The sequence below is a fragment of the Talpa occidentalis genome, unplaced genomic scaffold (assembly GCF_014898055.3).
Source record: "Talpa occidentalis isolate TD23 unplaced genomic scaffold, MPIMG_talOcc4v2.1 talOcc4.3, whole genome shotgun sequence".
Lineage (NCBI taxonomy): Eukaryota > Metazoa > Chordata > Mammalia > Eulipotyphla > Talpidae > Talpa > Talpa occidentalis.
The window spans coordinates 144,251,571-144,272,214 of record NW_023603184.1 but is presented as its reverse complement, the minus strand read 5'-3'; the positions used below and the strand labels follow the sequence as shown (position 1 = coordinate 144,272,214).

The 20,644-nt window shown below is 49.9% G+C and overlaps 1 protein-coding gene and 1 long non-coding RNA gene across 10 annotated transcripts in view; one reads left to right on the top strand and one right to left on the bottom strand.

Moving 5' to 3' along the window:
- Positions 1–1,143, bottom strand: part of AGFG1 (ArfGAP with FG repeats 1) — a 72,656-nt gene extending 71,513 nt beyond the window's left edge. For 2 of the 5 annotated variants that reach the window (XM_037524168.2, XM_037524169.2), the window contains exon 1: positions 900–1,108. In XM_037524168.2, coding sequence (XP_037380065.1) covers positions 900–1,066 — 167 coding nt within the window. In that variant the 5' untranslated portion in view covers positions 1,067–1,108. Of the gene's footprint in view, positions 1–899 lie in introns of all 5 variants that reach the window. The other 3 variants (XM_037524165.2, XM_037524166.2, XM_037524167.1) reach the window with 2 other exon arrangements.
- On the top strand, positions 886–17,383 carry LOC119256273 (uncharacterized). 5 transcript variants are annotated; one of them, XR_008553677.1, is made up of 7 exons: positions 886–949; positions 2,125–2,258; positions 11,409–11,489; positions 11,740–11,849; positions 11,990–12,071; positions 12,442–12,564; positions 12,963–14,262. It is a non-coding gene; the product is annotated as an uncharacterized LOC119256273 (long non-coding RNA). The 5 variants fall into 5 exon arrangements; XR_008553678.1 differs by lacking the exons at positions 886–949; positions 12,963–14,262 and adding exons at positions 1,562–1,778; positions 16,792–17,383; XR_008553676.1 differs by lacking the exon at positions 886–949 and adding an exon at positions 1,562–1,755.
- Positions 17,384–20,644: the final 3,261 nt, after the last annotated feature.

The window sequence follows — 20,644 nt, the reverse complement described above, 5'->3', positions numbered from 1 at the left end:
ACCGTACAAAAGATGGGGGGCGGGGGTGACCCAACGCCCCGGAGACGCGGGACGGCCGGGGACTCGCGCGGACTCCCACCCGGAGCCTGAGCCCGAGCCGTCGGGGCTTCTCCCCGGTTCCAGAACCATCTGTGAACTTTCCCGAGGAAGCGCCACGCTCGGAGGCCTCACCGCGGGCAGCTCCCGACGCCGTCCACACACCCCAAGCGCCCGGTCCCCCCGAGGGCCTCGGGGCGCGCACCTCCAGCCCGCGCGGCCCGTCTTGGGGCGCTGGGCGGCTCCCCGCCGCGCGCCCCCGCAGGACGGCCCCTCGTCGAGCCCGGCCCGGGGAACACCCCCCCCCACGCCTCACGGCTCCCTCGGGCCCTGCTCGCTCACCTCCGCAGCTCGCCGGCGCCCTCCGCCCCTCCACAGGGAGCCTCTCCAACTTTCTCCCCGGGGCTTCCCGTCGCGGGCCCCCGAGACCCGCTCGCCCCGCCACGACTCCCGCGTGCCCGCGCCCTCCCGGGCCCGGGGCCGCCCGCCCCGAGGGGCAGAGCCCGGCGCGGCGTCGCCGCGGTCCCGCCGCCCCAGCGGGCTCCGGAGCCCTCGGGGGCCCGCAGGTGCCGGGCGGGGGGCGCGCCGGGCGGGGCGCACAAAGGCCCCGCGGGGTGCGCGCCCGGGCGAGGCCCGAGGGCGGCGGCGCCGACTCCCGGGGGCCCAGCTCGGTTCGAAGGGCGCCCCGCGGACCCCCGCCCCGCCGGCCCCCGCAGCCCGGCCGCCGGCCCGCGCCCCCGCCCGGCGAAAGCGAAAGCGCCGCCCCGGCCCGCGGGCGAACGGCCGGCCCCACCCGCGCCCCCGAGCCGAGCCCGCGCCCAACGGCCGCCCGGCCCCCCGCGCCCCGCGCCCGCCGCACTCACAGGCTGCCCGAGCAGGACGTGCACACGAACGAGCCGACCGTCATGTTCACGTAGGTGGGGCCGCGCTGGTCGCAGTCGAAGCACTTGCGGTTGTGCGGGAGCCCCGTCATGTCCCGCAGCATCTTCAGGTGCTTCTCCTCCTGCTTCCGCTTGGCGCTGGCCGCCATGGCCGCGGCGCCGGGGACCAGGCCGGCCCGGCCGGCAGCGGGCGGCGCGGCGCCCCGGGCCCCGCGCTCCCCCCGGCCGCCCTGGCCGCGGCCGCCGCCCTCCGCCCGCGCGCCGCCCGCCGCCCGCCGCCCGCGCGGGCCCTGGCGGCCGCCCTCGGCTCGGGCGCGCTGGACGCGGCGCCGACGCTGCGGAGCGCGGGCTGACGGGCCACACCGACCGGCCGGGCCGGGACAACCGCCGCCGCCGCCACCTTCCCGACTTCTCCTGAGGGGAGAGGACGAGCAAGGGGGACGGCAAGAGGAGGCCCGCCCCGGGCGGCCGGAGGCCAAGTGCCGGCCGGCGCCCCCTGCTGGCCAGGAGGAGTCACTGCGGCCGCGCCGGGCCCGCTGCGGGAAGGGGCGGGAGCCGGCCACGCGGGGAGCCGCGCGGAGGGTGGACAATAGGGCCGCGGCGCCGCCGGGTGCCGCGCGCGGGGCCTGGGCTGCGCCCCCCGCCCCGCCTTAAAACGCGCCAAGGCTGCCCCCGGCTTTCGGAATAACTCCAAGCGCCTCATCGTGTCCCCCAAAGCGCCCCCTGGGCTAGCCCAGCCTCTCTCTCTCATCATCTTCCTGTCCTGGGCCAAACTGCCCGCTCGCTTCTGCTTCGGGAGCCTCGCCACCCCTGACATCCTGGACTAGAGGACTTTTTGGTGTGTGGACTGCCCTATACATTGTAAGATGCTGAGCAGAGTCCCCGGTTTCTACCTACTAGGTGCCAGAGAGATCTGCCCGCCCCCCAACTCCCCCTCACCTCCTTACAGCAACCAGAAGTCCCTGACCTGGCCAAAGTGGAGCAAGAATAGAGGCAGGTGACCCCAGCCTGCTGAGAAGGCTGGACGGCCCCGACTTTGAGGCCTGCATGACAGACAACTTCCCTTTGGGGAGACCGACTGAATGTTGGCAACCCACCCTCCTGGAAAGTCGCTCGCACACATGCTATGCTGTTTTTTCCTAATTCTAGTCCTTTGAGTCCAGTTTCTTCTTTAGCATTCACAGTGTTGTCTGGCTTCTCCTTTTAGACTCCGAGTTGCCCACTCTGGGTGTTTTCTTCACTCCTCTGTCGTCTGCCCTCCCTGAGCTGGAAGCTAGCTGGCCAATGTTGTAGAGTGGACGCACTGAGTATCTCATTTAATCTTTGCAAGAACCCTTTGAGGTAAGCTTTCCATTTTACAAGTTTGGAAGCCAAAACTCTGGGGGATTGAGTAAATTTACCCAAGGATACATTTGGGGAAGCTGGGATTCCAACGTAGACAGTCAGACTACAGGACCCAGATCCCTTAATCACTGCAAGAATCCATGGTTAGCAGGATGCTCAAAATCATCCCTGAACCTCATTTCCCAGAGGGGTGCAGGAAGACTCAGAGGGCTGATGTTCCAGGGTCCCTCAGCTGGTGAATGGGAAAGCAGAGTTAGAATCCAAGTTTCCGAAGTTTCCATGAAAATAACTGGATGATCGACCAAGTGAGGCTTCATATTAATGCCATATTATTAATAATAATGTTTCAATATTGAAAACAGATCAACAGATATTGGATTAGTCAATGGATTTTTATAATTTTTTATTATGGGAAAGATCAGACTCCCAAGAGCCTATGGTTTAGCTTCAATAATTCTCAGCTCATGGTTAATATTCTTTAGCTGTAATCCCACCCTACCGCTATTTTGGCTTTTCCAAAAAAATAAAATCCTGCTATCTTTGCATTCATCTGCACATACGTTAGCCTAGATGGCTAGAAAAAAAAAAATCTTATTAAAAGAACCATAATACAATGAGCACACTTAGAAAACTTAATTCATTAAAATCACCACACATCCATCAGTCTTCAAGTTTCTGATCATTTTATCTTTAAAATGATTTTTACAGTTTGTGTAAATCAACACATTGCAACTGGGTAATATGTCTCGTAAAAACTCTTGATTCTGTTTCCTCGCCAACTCTTTCTCTCACTTTGCAATTTCTTTTAGGAACTGGGCCCTTTGCTTTGTCATTTCTATTACTATATCACTTAACATTTTCCTCTCTCCTTTTTATTTGATCGTTGGATCTCTTTCACTTGTATCCGGTTCAATAATTCTTGACACAATGTATGTGTTCTTCCATGAGGAAGGCCATGATGGGAGGGGGGTTCTGTCTTTTTATGGCGTTAACAGTCATTGCGGTCATTAAGAATTACAAATTGTGACATTCTAACTCTGCCCTTGTTCTTATCAGCGAAATACCTTCCCTTTAGTTACCATTTGGCACAGTTCATATGTGAAAGACAGGATACATATTTGATTCCTTTCTTTTATTCACAAATTCACAAAACAATGTATACTGGCTTCTTATCATCTTGTAACAGTGATCAGTATTTTTTTCGGTGTCATTAGAAACTCAAGAATGGAAACCAATTTGATAGATTTCAAATTCCCTTGGTGTGCACATTGTCTTGTCATTGGCCAGTAGAGTCTCTTAAAAGTCCACTCTTGAGTCTTGTTGAGAAGACCTTTGACTTAAGGTCAACTGGGGTGTCCTTGCAGCCCACGCCTTCAAGAAATGAAGGCATCAAAATCTCTAATTCTGGACTGATCGTAAAAGAAGGCTAACTCACCAGCCCCTTTCTGGCTAAATAGAAGGCATCTCATAGTCTCTTATTCATCACCCACAAATGCACTTGCTCCACAGCCAATGGAGTACATATTTGTTTCTATATTTGTAATACTCACTTGTCATGGGTATGTTTTCTCCTTGTGCTTCTCTCCATGTGATAAATTCCAAAACCAGAATGCATGATGACATACCTTATACAAATAGTTTAATAAGTGGTTATTGCATGATTGTATTGTTGTTTCAAGAAGCAGAAGGTATTTCCAGACCATCAATCTGCAAGAAGGTAAAATTCAGGTGACGCCTAAGACATTTTCCCAAGTGAAGCTGAAAAGCCATATGACCTGCTGAGTTTGGGCTTTTTCATCTCATAGATAATAGAACAGTAGGTTTCGACTTTTAAAAATTCGAAGGAGAGCTTGCAGTGTGCCAAACTAGACTATTTATCTTAAATTCCTTAAGTCTCACAACAATGTAGAAGAAGGTATTATTATCTTGTTTTATAGATGAGGAAGCAGAGGCACAGAAAGATGGGCTTGCCCACGGCCATGCCAGAAGTAAAGCACAGAGCTGGGCTTCAAATGTAGATCTGGTTGCAAGGTGCTGGCTTCTGCTTCTGGTCACTGGGCACTGACCCTGTTTATTCTATCCACAAAGCAGAAATCACCTTCAGAGATGAAAGCACTGTAGCCCCAATTATCTTTCAAAATGCAAATACGATTCAGGCATCCAGTCTCCTCCCCTGCTTAAAGCCATGGCTCTAAGGATGAAAGAAAGCCTAGGAGGCCCGGAAGCTCTGCCCAAGGGGCCTCCTCCATGCAGACCTTGCTAGCTCTCCCTTGCTCTGCCTCAGCCCCATTGTGCCCCAATGCCCTGTGCACCACCCTATGCCTCCACCACTCAGCTGCAGCCCCACTTGCCTCTTTTATCTTTTTTACATTCTCCTCTCTCACCCAGGACCTTTGCACTTGCCCTGTTCTTCCCAAAACAGCAAGCCCTCTCCTTTTCCCCTTCTCATCCCTCCGGCCCAGCTCAAAATCTGTGTTTCTGACAGCCCCTCCTTGTCCAGTCTAAGCAAGCCAGCCTATGACATGAACCCCTTGTACCATATACTGCTCACGTAGAGCATTTGCTGCAGCGGCTGTTTATTTTGCTGGGTGACTGTCGGATAGAGTCCCTGACCCCGCTACACTGCAGACTTCATTTGGGAGGGCACAGAGCTGCATGTGCTCACCGTTATTTCACCAGCACATTGCTGGGCCTGGCACTTAGAAGGAGCTCAGGATATACTGGTTGAATGAATAAATACATGTAGCAATGGGGAGCCAGAGAATAAAGCTTCTCTCCTCTTCTGCAGTGGGCTCAGCCTTCTGTTTATTGTTGTGTCTGCTGTTTTGCTTCCCAGAATGAGGGCAGCTCCATCAAGGTAACCACAGTTTTGTTAAGAAACTTGCAAATTCTGAAACCAAGCCTCTGAGGATAAAGGTCTAAAACCTGACTTGTTGAGTGGCTTCTGTCTGTCTTATCACCAGAGGTGACTCAGGAAAAATGCCCTGAGCAAACCCTGGTATTTGGAAAGGCCCCAAGGAGCCAGCAGTCAGCTGCCAGCTCATCTGGGCGGCCCCACCCTCCATGCCTGCAGGCGGGGCCCAGAAAGGAGGCCCCTCTGTGTCATCTGGAGAGCAGAGCAGGACCTGCAGAGCAAATACTAAAGCGTGGCCAGAGGTGGCTTCCATGCTCCCTGCTTGATGCTCTGAATGAGGGCAGGGTTCCCCCTTCGTGAGGGGCCTCAAATGTATGCTTTTGACCACAGCTGAGTTACAGTGTCAAGGGGACCCACCGACTAGAAAGATGTTCTCTGACACACATGCTGTTCTGTGTCCGTCCTCAGCACCTACAATGCACCCTAAATTCACACTTCTAGTAAGTTCTCAACTTACCTGGTGAAGAAGTTTTCTTGGTTTATTTGTGTATTAAAAGGGCTTATTTAAATATGACTATGGTTAATTATGGCATGGTTTCTATGACTTTTGTCATCTTTCCATGTTTTAATATCCTAGGAATCACGAAAAAATTGAAATGGCATGCGCTCCCTCTGAGGTGGCCCCCTTTTTCCCCAAGCCCCCAGACTCCAGGCCACCTCTGCCCAGCCCCAGACCTTAAAGCACAGATCTCCTCAGTACCCCCAACCCAGATTTCAGGACCCTTGTTCCAGGATCATTGGGGAACCTAGATTCTCCATTCCAGGGGGCCTTCAGATCGTCTTTTACCCCGTCCTGAAGCTGCTTTCTGTTCCAGAAAGGAGGCACCTGACAGCAGGGAGCGTGTGCACTAGGGAAAGCTGGAGCTGTGGGCTTTTCATTAACATCTTCCCTCACACAGCCTGCTTTTTTCCAGCTCGTGGCCCAGGAGTCAAGGCTGGTTTTTATGGCCTGTTGAAGTCATGCAAAAGGAGAGTGATGTCAGTGCCATTAACTCCCGCCCCAGGGGTTTCTGAGTGGCTCCAGCCCTGCTGGGATAATATTCAACTCAAGGTTTTTTTCCCCTTTCTCTTTTGAAAGCGCCTTCCTTTAGCTGTGGTTTGATTATTTTTAACATTGCTTTCTGACTTGCTTTTTAATTCACAAGAAGCAGTAAGATAGAAAAAGAAGGGGAGAAATAGCCTACAGAGATGGAGCAGTGGGCGCACTTCCGGGAGGCCTCAGTGTGCCTTGGGTCCCCTCCACAGACCCCCAGAGTCTCCTGGCCTCCTCCTCCTCCCGGCAGCCCCGCCCTCCCACTGCCCCGGTGCTGGAGACCAGCCCCTCCTCCACCTGGGCTTACTTCACGCGGTGGCGTGCGTGTGCTCTGTCCCACCAGTGGGACACTGCCCCCTCAGAGAGCAGGGACTGTGCCCCGTGTGTGTCAGGTCACAGATGAAGCAGGTTGGCTAACCCGCCATCCATTTAGCAGAAAGACAGTTTCTGATTTTTGAGGGAAACCAGCTTTTGTTCATTCATTCATTCAGTGGATACTTACTGAGCACCTACTATGTTCCAGATGCTGGGATTTAGCACTGAACAAGAGCGAGCCCCTAGTCTCCTGGAGGTGTGGGAGAACAAACAACATAACATGCTAATAGACACAGGCCAGGGGGTGCTACTTGCACCCGGGAAAATGAAGCAGGGTAAGGGAGCACATGGAAGGCAAGGACATGGCCGAGTGGACAGAGCAGGCCCAGCAGAAGGTGAAGCCAGGAAACTCGAAGCTTGTCCGAGTCCAAGAACACAGAGTCCTGGAGACTCTGCAACCTAACAGCTTCCCTCCCCTCATCAATTTGTGGCAGAATCAAGGATCTTGGGCACCGCGGGTGCTGGTAGACTTGAATCATCATCTTCGGAAGCCAGGGGAGAGAGGAAAGGTCTGGGAAGCTGCCGCAGGAAGAAACGCTCCATTCACGATGTCAATAGACCGTTGTTCTGGCCTGTAACTGGAAAGAGAAAGGGGACCTTCCCTTCTGGCTCAGGGGAAAGAAAGAGGCCCCTGTGGGGAGAGAAACCTACTCTACTTACCAGAAAAGAAACCCTCAGAGATAGGACTCAAGGGCTGAAAGGAATGGAAAATGGACCCTACTCACCAGCTCTCCATCCCAAACGGGTCAGAGACACATTTTAAAAGTAGGTCTCTAAAAATTACCCAGCACCTTCCTTTTTTCTATTTCTCACCAAATGCCAGCAGATTGGTAATGGCTGGTGACACCATATGGGGGAACCGAGCACTTGGGGCTCTCTTGAACCCAGCTGAAAGGTTGCAACTGATGGAAGTGATTGCGCAGAACTCACTGTTCATACCCCCATAAGGATGATTGAGGCTTCTGGGCCACAGCCCCAGCCTGGAAGTCAAGCACCTTTGGTAGAGAAACTCCATTAACCAGACTTTGGCATTCGTTTCACTGTTATGCTCGTTTCACAGATGGAGAAGCTAAGGCTCTGTTGCTGAGGACCCGGCCATGGTCACCTGGCTGGAAAGTGAGGGGGCGGGGGTTCACAGGTCAGTGGTTTGACATGGGAGCCCACAATTGCACCCCATAGTCCGCACGGCCCTGTCTGCTAGAAGTTCCTGTGACTCAAACCCCGCCGTCCGTGAGAGCAGTCGAGGTCAGGAGTGTGCTCGTGCTCCTGGACTCCATCTGCTCGGGGCCTTGCACACTCTGAGGTGAAACAGGACTTACTTAGCCCCAGGATTATGCTTCATGAGGACGCCACCTCGCCCCAAACTTCAGGCTGTGCACTTGCGGGGCCTGCTATCTGGCGAGAAGTTATCCCGAGAAGGGAAATCACCTGAAAAGTTAAACACACCAACCTCCCCCAGGGAAAGTGTCCCGAATGTTCATTTAGATCATCCCTGCTGCACAGATCGATCTTACCCAAAGAGGCCCAGATGTGCCCAGATGTGCCCAGATGTGCCCAGAGCCACATCGCAAAGCCCACAGCAGAAGGGGGAAGTCCGGGGAAATTCACAGAAATACACCCACAGTCATTTTCGATGTAGGGATAACCCACTGCTTTGCTACCAGCCACCATCCCAGCCCTGGGGCTATTAATGATTCAGAAAGTCAGAAATGATCCTCACCACAGCCCCAGCATAGGTGTAAGCCCCGCTACGATGACCGTTCTGTGTTCCGTATGCCTGCTCATTCCTTCCCTTCTCTTCGCTCTGGTGTGTGTGGCTTGTAAGTCACCAAGCCAACCACAAGTGCAGCTGAGCTGAAATTTGCGGGAAGCATCTGTCAGTGAAGCCGCTGTGGGTGGGGGCTCTGACAGCGAGGCCGCAGGTTGGTTGAAATCCCCTGTGGTCTGAGTGGTGGAGAGGCCAACAGCAATGCACCCTCCTCAGCTAGCACTGGTTTTCAATTGTTCTAAGTAAATATCTGGCAACATCCAGTTCAATAGGTTCTGCAGATGAAATGCCCCAAACACGTCTGACCGTAGCAGCTACATGCTCATTTAGTGTTTCCACCCCGAGGGGCAGGCGGAGGACATGTGATTGTGTGTTTAGGAAGTGGTGGCGGGTTTCTTTGATGAACCCTTGTCCCCTCTGCTTCTGCACAAGAAGAGACCACACAAGAGAGTTTCTGAGTCACTCGGACTGGACCCCAGTGCTGGTTCTCTGCAAGTCACTTCTACTCCCTGCGCCTCCCTGGCCTTTCCTGTAAAGTGGGGGAACTAGAAGAAGCAAAAGGAGGTTCTTCTCTAGAACCTTCAGAGGGAGCCTGACCCTGCTGAGCCTTTGGTTTCAGATTTCTGGTCTCCAGAACTGAGAGCATCAAGGCCGGTGGTATTCAGCCATCTACTTTGAAACTAGGAGTGAAAATGTGCGACACAGTCCTAAGGTAACTAACACACCAATGAGTTATGCCCCAGTGTCTCCCACACATGGTCCCCCATGCACATTCCCTCTGTTCTCAGCAACTTGGCTGCCTTTCTGGATCTTTCTGTGTGCCTTGAGACACCTCTCCAGTGCATTTCATCAGTGGACGGCAGCCACATGTGGTAAATGGGGCTAAACCATTCTCATGATAGTGGCCAGTCCCTGGAGTCTTGCTGGGAGCCTGGCAGCTGGGGATGGCAGCAGGACAGTCCTGTGCAGCTGCTGTCCCAGGGGGCCACGGGACCTGTCTCCCATGAGCAGTGCTTCTGATTTACAACCATTAAAAGACAAGGAAATCCTCTAGCACCGTGTCTGCTTATTCATAACTCACAGGCTTTTAGGGTAATTTTAACAACCCCACTTCCTCTTTCTCAGGCAAGTTACATGTCGTCTACTCTGTCATCATCTACAAATCTGATTAATAGGGGTCCATTAATGTTAATATGGGTCTACTTTCTGTAACGGATGTTACCATTTGAAGAGGCTTTGCCTGCATCTTCCAGCTGGGAGCATAGTTATGGAAGGGGATCTTCAAATGCAAAGTTTCCAATTGAAAGGATATTAGAACCCCCCCCCCCAGGCCAATGATTCTTAGCAGTTTAGGGGTTATAGCCCCTTTGAGAATGTGAGAAAAGCTGTGCACTCCCTTCTTAACTATGAACAGAACGTGTATAACCTCAGGGTCACCCTCGTGCTTAGGTTAAAATCCCCCTCATTTTATGGATGAGAACAATAAGACTCCAAAAAATAAAGCCCAAAAATTGTCCAAGTCAGAACAAGAATCCAGGTTGTCCCTGACCCACCACCCTCTCCCCTTTTTGCCTTGGTTTGAAGACCCCGGTTTGCATCAAGGGAAGAGTAGCCCCGGATGGAAGGAGACAATAGTCAGAGGAAAGGGGGGGCCCAGAGTCCCCCCTCGGCACAGATCACAGATGGTGCCAGGGCACCCGGGTGGGCCCAGGGACGTGGCACCCCTCCATTCACCACCAAGGCCAGGACAAATGAGAAAGAACTTTTCATAAAGCAATGAGGCTTTGGAAAATGCAGGGAGAACTTATTTTAAGCAACAATCTTTGCATTTGTGAAAGAAGTTTATATAATGTCCTCTCCCGGCCTATTAAAAATAGAATCGCATCTCATCTTCCTAAGATGCTTTCAGTGCAGAAAGATGTGAAGGCAGAAGGACCAGGTGAGGAACATCAACTATGGGTCTGTCCACCCCATTGCTCCTTCCTGAGCCCGGCACAGCCATTGCTCATCACACTGGACCATTTCCACATCAACACCAGGTGTGGCCCCAGAATCCACAGCTCAGCACAGACATTACCCAGTTGGCATTGAACTTATTTACCTCCAACAGCAAAATGACCTTCCAACAACGTTTCCAGTCCCTCTTGAAGCTGTGTCCCTGTAGTCCCATTTAAACTTTGCGATGGCTTTACTTGGTTCAGCAGAGGCCCAGAGACCCATCTTTCTAGGCCAGTAATCTCTCTGGGGATTTCTTCTAATAGCTGTGCGCCTGCTTCTCAGTCATGTGAAATAATTAAGAGAGCCCTAAGAATTCCTGCTTATCCCTTACTGATGTGTACATAGGTGATGAAGACAGGTCTTTCGAAGTTTCCAGTCTAGCCTACTGCCCACAAGTCTTGTCTTGATTTCTTTACACCCTCTTTTTTTTTTTTTAAGATTTATTTATGCATGCATGCAAGAGTTGGGGTACAGGCCAGAGATATGGTAGGAGAGAGGAATCACCAGAGACAGAGTGGGGAGAAGAACAGGCAGATCCACTGAAATACACTGCTGAGGGGAGCAAGTGAGGGGAAAGGAGAGGTCTGCTGTGCCCTGTGGGTCAGCTCCCTGTCTGGGAATCAAACTCATGCTGCAGTGGCTGCGGATAGCTTCATAGTGCTGTGTCTTAATCCCTTGCTCCACAGGGAGGCCCCACTTTACACCCGCTTTTGTATCAGTGATTAATCTCTCTCACTCTGAATATGCCTCTAAGGTTAGAGTTTGAGAAAGGGGGAAATAGACACAGTCTAGGCTGCGCAGTGAAGTTCAAAGGCAACAGAAGAGTGAAGCAAGGCCGGGGCATTTACGCCTCATTGCTCTGGATAGTAGGGCCTGGGCCATGCGGCCCCATCAGTGAGCTACTCCAGTGCTGGGTGCTGGGCACTTTCTTGACTGTGCTGTGCTTGCATCAGCAAACATTCCAGAACTACTTCTGGAGCTTTCCAGTCTTGTTTTTGACCAGGCTTTGTCTTCTGTGATATTACTGCACTGACACGCCACCCCCACCCCACCCCCCAGGGAAACACCAGATGAACGTAAGGGGACTCCATGCGCCTCCATGGAGGAAGAAGCCTGGTGAAGGAGAAGAGTGACGTTTCTGTGCGTAGATGGAGTGGGAGGGACGGACTGAACGCGTGTTTCGTTCTGTTTTGTGGTTCTAAGTCTGGTCTAAAACAATGTTAACCTATGAGGCTTCTGATGTAACTTTAGGAGGTCACTGGTCTCCCTGCTTCCACACTCTCCCTCACTGTCCATTCCCAACCTGGTGCTCGGGACGTCCTCTGAAACAGTGACTGTGTCAAAGCCCTGTGATCACAACCCGCTCCGCCTGCCCCTCCCCCTCTTCCAGGCGCCTCCTTCTCCTGTCTGCTGCAGGCCTCTGGCCTTCTTGCCACATCTCAAGACACCTGGCTCCTGCCTGGGGCCTTTAGCCTGGCTCTTGCCTCTGCTTTAAGCCAGGTATCTTATCTTCTCTCATCTCACTTTCTCCCCAGCAGGGTCTGTCCTGGTGATACTATTTAATAAGGACACCTGCTCCTCCAGCCCCCCACACTCCATGTTGCCTGCTCCCCTTTTACTTCCATCTTTATTTTTTCCAGGGCACTTACGAACTGCCTAGATATCACATCATTCTTCCTTATCATGTTCACTGCCGATTATCTGACCACCTCCCACTAGAATGTAAGCTCCCGGAAGAGGGAATGTTTTCCTGTTTTGTTTTGTTTTTTTTTTTGAAGATTTATTTTTATTTATTTTTGCATACAAGAACTAGGCTGTAAGCCAGAGGTGGGGGTGTGGTGAGACGATTCACCAGAGACAGAGTGGGGAGCAGAATAGGCAGATGTACTGAAATACACTGCTGAGGGGAGCAGCAGGGAGACAGGAGAGGTCTGCTGTGCCATGTGGGTCAGCTCCCTGGCCGGGGATCAAACTCAGGCCACAGTGGCTGGCAATAACTTCATAGTGTTGAGACTTAACCCTTGCGCCACCAGGGAGATCTTATTTTCCTGTTTTTTTCTGAGTGTGTTCCAAGTGCCTTGAAACTTCATAGGTGCTCAACTAATATTTGATGTGGAAATGGTTGATGAGTGAATAAATAACAGGAGAAAAGCCTTGGTTCCAGGATGGCTGCTGACTCACAGCTAAAAAACATCACCTCTATGGAGTTTCTGAGGTAAGAAAATGGGAGTTGGGGGAATCCACAAGGCAGAAAAGGCTGAACATTGGTGACAGCATTTACTATGACAGCATTTACTTCTCTGCTTAATATCTACTCACTAATAGTCACGCGCTTTGATAGGAGCAAAACTGACAAGACGGATGGCATGGTCTTCCCAGTCATTTTTTAAAATAAAGCAATAATGCTTTTCTTTCTTAACAAAAAAGAAGGTTATAGCTGTTGCTTGGGTCTTTCTGGCCAGAAGCAAATTGCTAGTAGAACATGAGGCTTCCCTTTACTGGAGTGGAGACGGTCGGGCAGGCCCAAGGCAGTTACATAAAAGTCATATTTTGGCAAAAGAAAAATGCTTTCACGATTGAGTGGTGGAATAACTTATGCTAATTACCTTTCAGTGACTCTAATTTCACATGCGGAGGTGAGCTCATGTGATTAAGAGCCAAAAAGCCTTCCAGGGACATGCCCTCTGGACTGTTAATGAAATGAGGGCCAGGGGTGACACTGAGGCAGCGTCATGCACAACCATTGAATGACACCATCCCTCCAGTGCACGCCCAGGAAGCAATCTGGACTCTAAATGCTCACTCTACTGAGCTGTGTGCAAACGTCCTGCTTTCACTGAGAGCCTGACACTTGCAGCTCTATGAAATTGTGTGTGTAAAACTCAACATCTGAAAAGAGTAGAGGAAATCCCTTATGCAAAGGAGACACGAAGAAAACACCAGCATTGTGGCGGCTTGTGCTGTAAAGACTGAGGGTTGTTGTTTGCTTCGAGGTTCATTGCAGAAGTGTTCTTCACCATTAGATGCCGGTGTGATTAATTAAATATGCACACGCTGACATTCTCTGGTGCGAGCTTACAAACATTGCAAGTCTAACCTTTTAAAAAACTACCCATGATGGCTCAGGCCCAAGGAGAGGCAGCACCAAAGGAAGCTTTGCAAAAGAATCTCTGGTGAAAGTCAAAGGTCAGCAGCATTTTGTGGGCAGAGAAGGACAGAATCTTGGTTTCTGGGACAAGCTAGGCCCTGAGAAAACCCACGCCACATGTTTATACCTGGCCTGGATTTGCAAAATCCACAGCCCTGTTCTGCTCCCTGCACAGTCAACAGGCATTACCTGGGCTCGCGGGAGGCCACGCCCATGACCTCTGTCCGGCCACTATGACAGCCCTGCCCCCGCTTGCCCCGCATCCCTAAACTTTCTCATCACACAGTTTCTTTCTGACCTACCTCCTCCTCCTCTTTATATTGTTTCTTCTCAGGAGAGGATGATCCTAAGTCTTTCATTCATCTTCTCTGCTCCCCGAGTCCTGTAACCGCTCCCCAGTCCCCTGCTCCTTTCTATGCTCTGGTCATGACCTGGGGCGCAGTAACCAAACTGCTTTGATCTAGAACCTGCTGTGCCCCTCACCATCTGTAGGGCTCAGGATGAATCTCCTCTGTCTTCTCGTTAGTAAAATGTGGCAACACTAACAACATTTGGGGGCCTGACCTCTGAGATCGTCCACATAAAGTGTGGGGTGCCTCTTAGCCATTGCTATCACTATCTTCACATGCAGGAGCCCACTTATCTTTCAAGTCTCTGGTGAGACTATCATGTTCTTCAAAGCCTCTTCAGCTTTCCCCAACAGATGCAATGGCGCTTGTTTGTCAATTTAAGCTCTGGTGATCCTAGAGGGGTACTTTTCTTACCCCTTGGAAAGGTACCACATACCAAGCCTGTGGTATGACTCGATATTTCAAGCATATTATCTTATTTCGCAGATGAAGAAAGCAGCACATGATACATCGCTTTTCCAGGTTGACAAAGCAAATATGATTGAACTCATTTGTCTCCTTAACATCGCCTCTAGATTAAAGGCTCTCAGAGAGCAAGGTCGCGTCTCTTAACATCCTATTCCTTGTACCTCCTACTGAGAAGGTGCTCGTACACACCAGGTATTGATTTGAAATGAGTGTATAGTTTGGGTACTTGAGCATTGGCATTAAGAATTGGCATTTATAGAGCATCACACCTTCCGATGCATTGACACCTACATCATCTCACTAAATCTCTCAGCAATTCTGGGAGATCCATATTGCTATTCCTCATTTCTCAAGTAGGACAACAGGAGGTAAAGAGATGAATTGACTTTTCCCCAAACCAAATTGTCAATAGCGACTGAACCAGGCTCCAGCCCAGGTCTCCTTCCAGAAGCCGACCACTTTGCCTTTTCCCCAATGCCGCAAGGCCCAACCAGAAACACAATGTCTTGGAGACAAAATAAACTTTACATGCATTTCCAATACTGCTAGAGTAAATGACCACAAGTAAGTAGAAAATATGAAATTGTTTTGCCAGAGTTCAGAAGGAAATCAGACAGACTGACCCAGAGCCAGGCCTGCTTGAAGAAATCTCATTCTCATTCTATGGAGGAAAGACTCAGCTCAAATAGTTCCTTTAATCCAAGTATGGATTTATAGGAAGTAACAAGTCAGTGGTTTCTCAGGACCCTGGGACCTCTCCTCCTGTGTCAGAATTCACTGCTGGAGCACACTTTCTTCTCCAAAACATCAGGCAGATTTCTGCCTCTCTTGCAGGGGGAGAGCCACTGAGGGTCTGGACCAGGTGATGTCATTGTTTTTGCATTTCTAAATATGAAAGAGCAGGTTGGTATATTATACAACAGAGACAGGAAAAGAATGACTGTGCCTCTAGCAGTTGCCCCATTTCAAGAAGCAGCCAGCGAGGCTAGGGAGTTGGTTCTCCACATGTACGTAAAAAGAACAGAGGCAAAAATGCTGACACACGTTTGCAAAGAGAATGATTACAACATCTGTGCAGGGAGTTGAACTGCAACTGGCCTTTGCCTTTCTTCACCTGATGCAGTCAGAAAGAGGCACTATCTTGCCTTCCAGAAGGACTTACTCAGAGCAGAGCAAGTATCAAATCTGGATATGCTATCAGAGGGGCCATCATTTAACATGCTATCTACTGAACACCATGGACAAAGTCCTCAGCGACGTGGCTTCAGGAACAGAACCAGGAACCAGCTGCTGATCCTTCCCGCAAAGGGTTTCTGTACAATAGGGAAGGAAACATAAATCACCCCCAAGAAGACAAAGTGTCACAAGAGGGGTGAGACAATGGCAGTTCAAAGGCAGGCCTCATTCCCACGAATGTGGGAATAAGGATAAGAGAAGGGAGACTTCCTGGAGGAGGTGGCAGTTGAGATGGGCAGGATTTGAAGGGCACATGGCCCGGGGAAGAAAGAACACCCCAGGCAGAGGCAGTGACCCCACCATGACTAAGACTGGAGTGTAAAGCAGAGGAACCTGGTGCAGAAGGAGAAGTCACTGTGTTCATAGCATGGGATGCCTGCATGTTAGACTTAATGGCAACTGCTGTTCATGAGAGTCAAAAACCAGATTTTAAAAGTGGTGTCTTTCAATAAAATGAAGTTCTTATCAACTAGCCAGTCACTTGTCTGAAGCCCTCTTAGCTCTCCTAGCAGAAGACAATATTTTTAGAAATATAAAGCTGCAAGGATGGCAACCAGTGGGCCAGGCACCCAGTAGGAAGCATTATTCCAGGGAGGAATAATGTTTAGCTTTTGCAACGAGAGACCTGCCCTTAGTTCACACAATATGAAAAGTGTGCAGCAAGCTACAGAGAAGCTAGTAAAACCCACACTCCCTTCCTGATGAGCTTGCTAAGGCAGCTGCTGGGTTTTAAATGTTCAATTGAACACGAACAGAGAATACAATACTTGTACCGACACATCCACGACTCGTGATTGATTTCACAATCCAGATGTGTTGAATCAACTTTTCTTATATGTGTGAACACAATAGTAAAAAAGAAGAAAGAAGAAAGGGAAAATGGGGAACAATGGTTTTCCCCAAGTCTAAATTTCTGCACTTCATAATTCAGCTGAATTTAGGCAGCAGAGTATAAGTTTCCCAAAAAGGGAAGAAGGTGCTTCTGCCAAATTGAATATATAGATTTAGCTGTGATAGTTAAGCCACCTGGTAACATGTTTCAAGATCTCTTGGTGACGGTATCTCAGCTCCATCTGGACACAGACGCATACTGGACTTGAATGCAATGAAAGGCTGACATTTTTTTTTTAAACTCTGCTTTTAATCCCTAACATTTTCTGTCTCAGGAAGAACGTGTATGCAATGTTGTGTTTGGCCCAGGCTGCAGGAGAACTTGACCCTGTTCCCGTTGTTTTCTCAGCACATTTCCAGCACCAGCACATCGATTGTGCTGTCATTAGCCAGAACCCTGAGACAGGAAAAAGATCTATGAGGTCATCAAAGTCTACTGCTGGCATGGCCTCAGTGCCCTGGACAGACTGCGATGTGTCACCGAGGGCCAATGTCCCAGGCAAAGGGAGAGGCAGTTGGAACTGCCCTGCTCGGGTTTTGAATGCTCAAAGTTTCTGAAATAACACCCAGAAATTCCTCATCAGACACTGCTGAATTTAGATCTGTGGTCCTCAATTGGGGGTGACTTTGCACCTCTCCACGCCTCTCCCCCAGGAGACATTTGGCAATACCGGGGACAGGTTTGATTGTCCCAGCTTCTGGGATGGGAGGGTGCTACCTGCAGCTATTGGATGGAGGCCAGGGACGCCACTTACCAGTCTCTAATGCCCCAGGCTACACACACCCCCCCCCAAGAAGCACCTGGTTCAAAGGCCAATATTGCCAAGGTTAAGAGACCCTGTTTTTTCCCTGCTGTTATGATTCAATACTGAACTCCAAGCAAAGTGGCTTCTTGAGGACAAGACTCTGAGGAGCACATGCTATTCTGAAATTATTTCAAATAAAATTCCTACTAATTCTGGTTCTCAGTCTGAACACAAGCAATGTTTAACAATTATGTAGAGAAACAAAAGCTCCTTTTCTAGTTATTTCAAGATTTGACTGTGTTGGCTTTCATAAGATTCCAGAGGAAGTAAATAAGGAAAATGCTTAAGGAAAGGGAACGTGCTCTATTGTCAATCAGATCTTTTGTTATTTGCTTCCCAGAAGTTCCTATAGGCAGAGGAGATCTTTACAGTCAAAAATAATGAGAAGAACTTTTGGGAAGCAAGTATCTCAAGAATAGTCAATATCTGCCCTTTCCCTCTCCTTGCCCCTGCCCCAAATCGAATCCACCATTCATTGTCTTAGAAAGTAAAGAAGGGGAAAGAAAATAATAGGAAGGATGGCAGGATAGTAAGGCAAAGTAGATAGAAAAGGAGAGATATAAACAAGAGTTTTGTTTCCACAGGTCAGAAAGGACTTTGCCTCTTAGAAGCTTCCAGCTCACCTCCTCAGCCCCAACCCCTGGTGCAATTCAGCACAGGCCTTGGTCTCACCTGAGGTGCCAGTTTCAATTTCAAATTCAATGCTACTGGTCAGGGGGAGATTTTAAACAATTCTTTTTTTTTTTAAGATTTATTTATTTTATTTTATTTATTTATTTTTAAAAAAGATTTATTTATTTATTTATACAAGCACTGGGTACAGTCAGAAGCGCAGGAGGGCGAGAAAATTCACCAGAGCCAGAGAGGAGAAGAGAACAGGCAGACTGAGGAAGTACACTGCTGAGGGGCGCAGCGGGCGGCAGGAGAGGTCTGTGTGCCATGTGGGACCCTCGAAAGGAAAAACGCAAGTGGAGAAAAAACAATTAACTTTATGAATGGTCGCCAAAATAGTAGCATCAAAAAACAAGTGGTGTTTCAAATACATCAGCTGAGCAAAGTTGTTACCAATCTCAGGTTAGGGCAACATTTTGAAAATATGAGAAGCCAGTCAGATCCACAGCAATCCTTGCTAAGTATGGGCTTCTGTTTAGTTCTTGAGGTCAGTAGCATAATCATACCTGTACATTTGAAACATCAGAAGACATACCCTCTCTCCCCTCTTACGGAGTCTACCCTTCCTTGAAATGGAATCTTGGCTATGAAATTCCTTCCTCTCCCTCACCCCAAACAGAACCAAGTTTGGATTTCTACACTATTGAACTAACTTGAATTAAAATCTGTCACTTGTATTCAGTAATAACGTGGTTACATTTCCTAATGAAATGTGTCTGATCTTTGGGCAGTTCCTGGGGTATTTATGGTGCAGCTGAGACCTCATGGCTACTTCCCCATGACACTTAGTACAAGCGTCTTTACAAAAAATATAGTCTAGAATCTTTGCCCTTTATTGTTATTAAAATCAGTCACCCACATTCCCTCCCCCCCACCCCCCCAGTGATTGAGGCTGCCCAGGATAACTCAAAAAGTTCTTTACAGGAAAGACAATAGCACAGCTGATAACAGAACTTTTGATAGAGCTCGATAAATAGGGTTCTAACTTTCTCTATAAACTGGGGGTACATGTAATGAACCCCCCTTATTTTTATCTTCCTCAGCTTGCAAAAATTACAATAGTCATATAAGCTCATAATGAATGAAAAAAAAAAAATACCTACCATACAGAATGGAAGTGAAAGCAAAATTTTCTTTCTGTACCTGCCCAACCTCCAACCCCACTGCTCAAAAATAAGCACTATTAATAGTTCCTCATGTGTTCTCCTAGAAATTTTCAGAGAGAACAGAGGAAAAATGATTTTTTTCTGTGCCCCAATTCTACCTCCCTTTTTTTTTTTTTTTAAATTTCCAGAGCTCACAGTACTCTGTCTTACCACAAAATCTTTACCAGGCTAGTCCCATAAATATCTCAAGCTATTTCAAACAAGTTAGAGAGCCAATTAGAAAACAGAAGAGATGGTGAATAATGTGAGCGGGAGATGTTAAGTAATGTTTTCCCAGCTGCCAATGACCTCTCGTTCTTTATCAGCTTTTCATCCACGTTCTCAAGTTCATTTTGCATGTTGTAGCTGTTTTTCTTTAATTACTCAAAGGGCTCTATTGAGTCAAAATTAGCGGAGCCTTAAAAGAACACGAACCCCAGGATCTGCAATGGGAAAGCAGGGGATTTGGGAGCAGACACAGACCCGAACGCGGAGGGTAGTCCCAGGTGCTGGGATGTCCCGTTGCTTCAAGACCAAGACGCTGGACCCTCACTAAAGCGGGGACATGTCACTCTCCTGCTCTTCCTGGCGACTTTCCTCTTCTCCACCGACATATTTTCCTGTTTGCATTTGTAGAACACAAACCCCATTTTCTAGGTTGGCCCTCCCCACGACCCCGCTCTCTGTGGCGTCTTTCTGGCCTCTTGCTGATTTAGGGGAACCCACCAACTTCACCCAGGACGTGAAGGGGCCGCCACCTGGTACCAGTCCCTGCCTCCCCTGGCCCCAGCACTGGCTCTCGCCGTGGGTCCCTCCCCTTGACGCTTTGGTCCCTCTCAAGACCCAACTGGCTCCAGCGGAGGCCTTCGCATCTGTCACCGCAGCCAGAGAACACGTGGAACAAAGCGCCTTTCTCTTCTTAAATTCAAGTCAGCCCAGAATTTTAAACACCTGGTACAACCTCATTAGCAGACACAAACCGAGTGAATTTGCAGAGAGGCATAGAGGCCACAGTGGGAGTGAGGGCTGATGGGCCATCGGGGGGTGTATCATTAGCCTCCATCACCCCTCTAGAACCCCACATTTGCTCAGGACAGCCCTGAGGTCCCCGGGAGCTGCTGAGCCTCAGGGCCTGGCTGGTGAGCGAGGTCCCACCCCCACTGCCTGCTGGTGCAGGGATGGGCATGTAAGTCAGGGTGATGAGGGAGTTCCTGGGGCTTCTGCTGCCTCTCCTCACCCCTCTGACGTCGGATCTTCTCCACATCAGCCTGCAAATGACGTGGGACCGCAGGGGAGAGCCGAGCCCAGCGTGCAGGCGCGGCAGCGGGTGGACCTGCCAGCCCAGGCCACAGGCCCCATCAACTCCTGCCCTGTGGGCTGAGGCAGCTGCTCCCTGTTTAAACCGGTTGCTTCAGTATCTGTTACTTGACACCAAAAGCATTCTGAACGATGCACAGATAGAGAAGCCAGCATCCAAGGAACAAAACAGAATTCCAATTCCACAAACCACATTCTCTCCTCTTGGAGAGAGTTACTGCTCTGGACAAAGCACCATGTGGGTACTTTTCAATCCCCTATG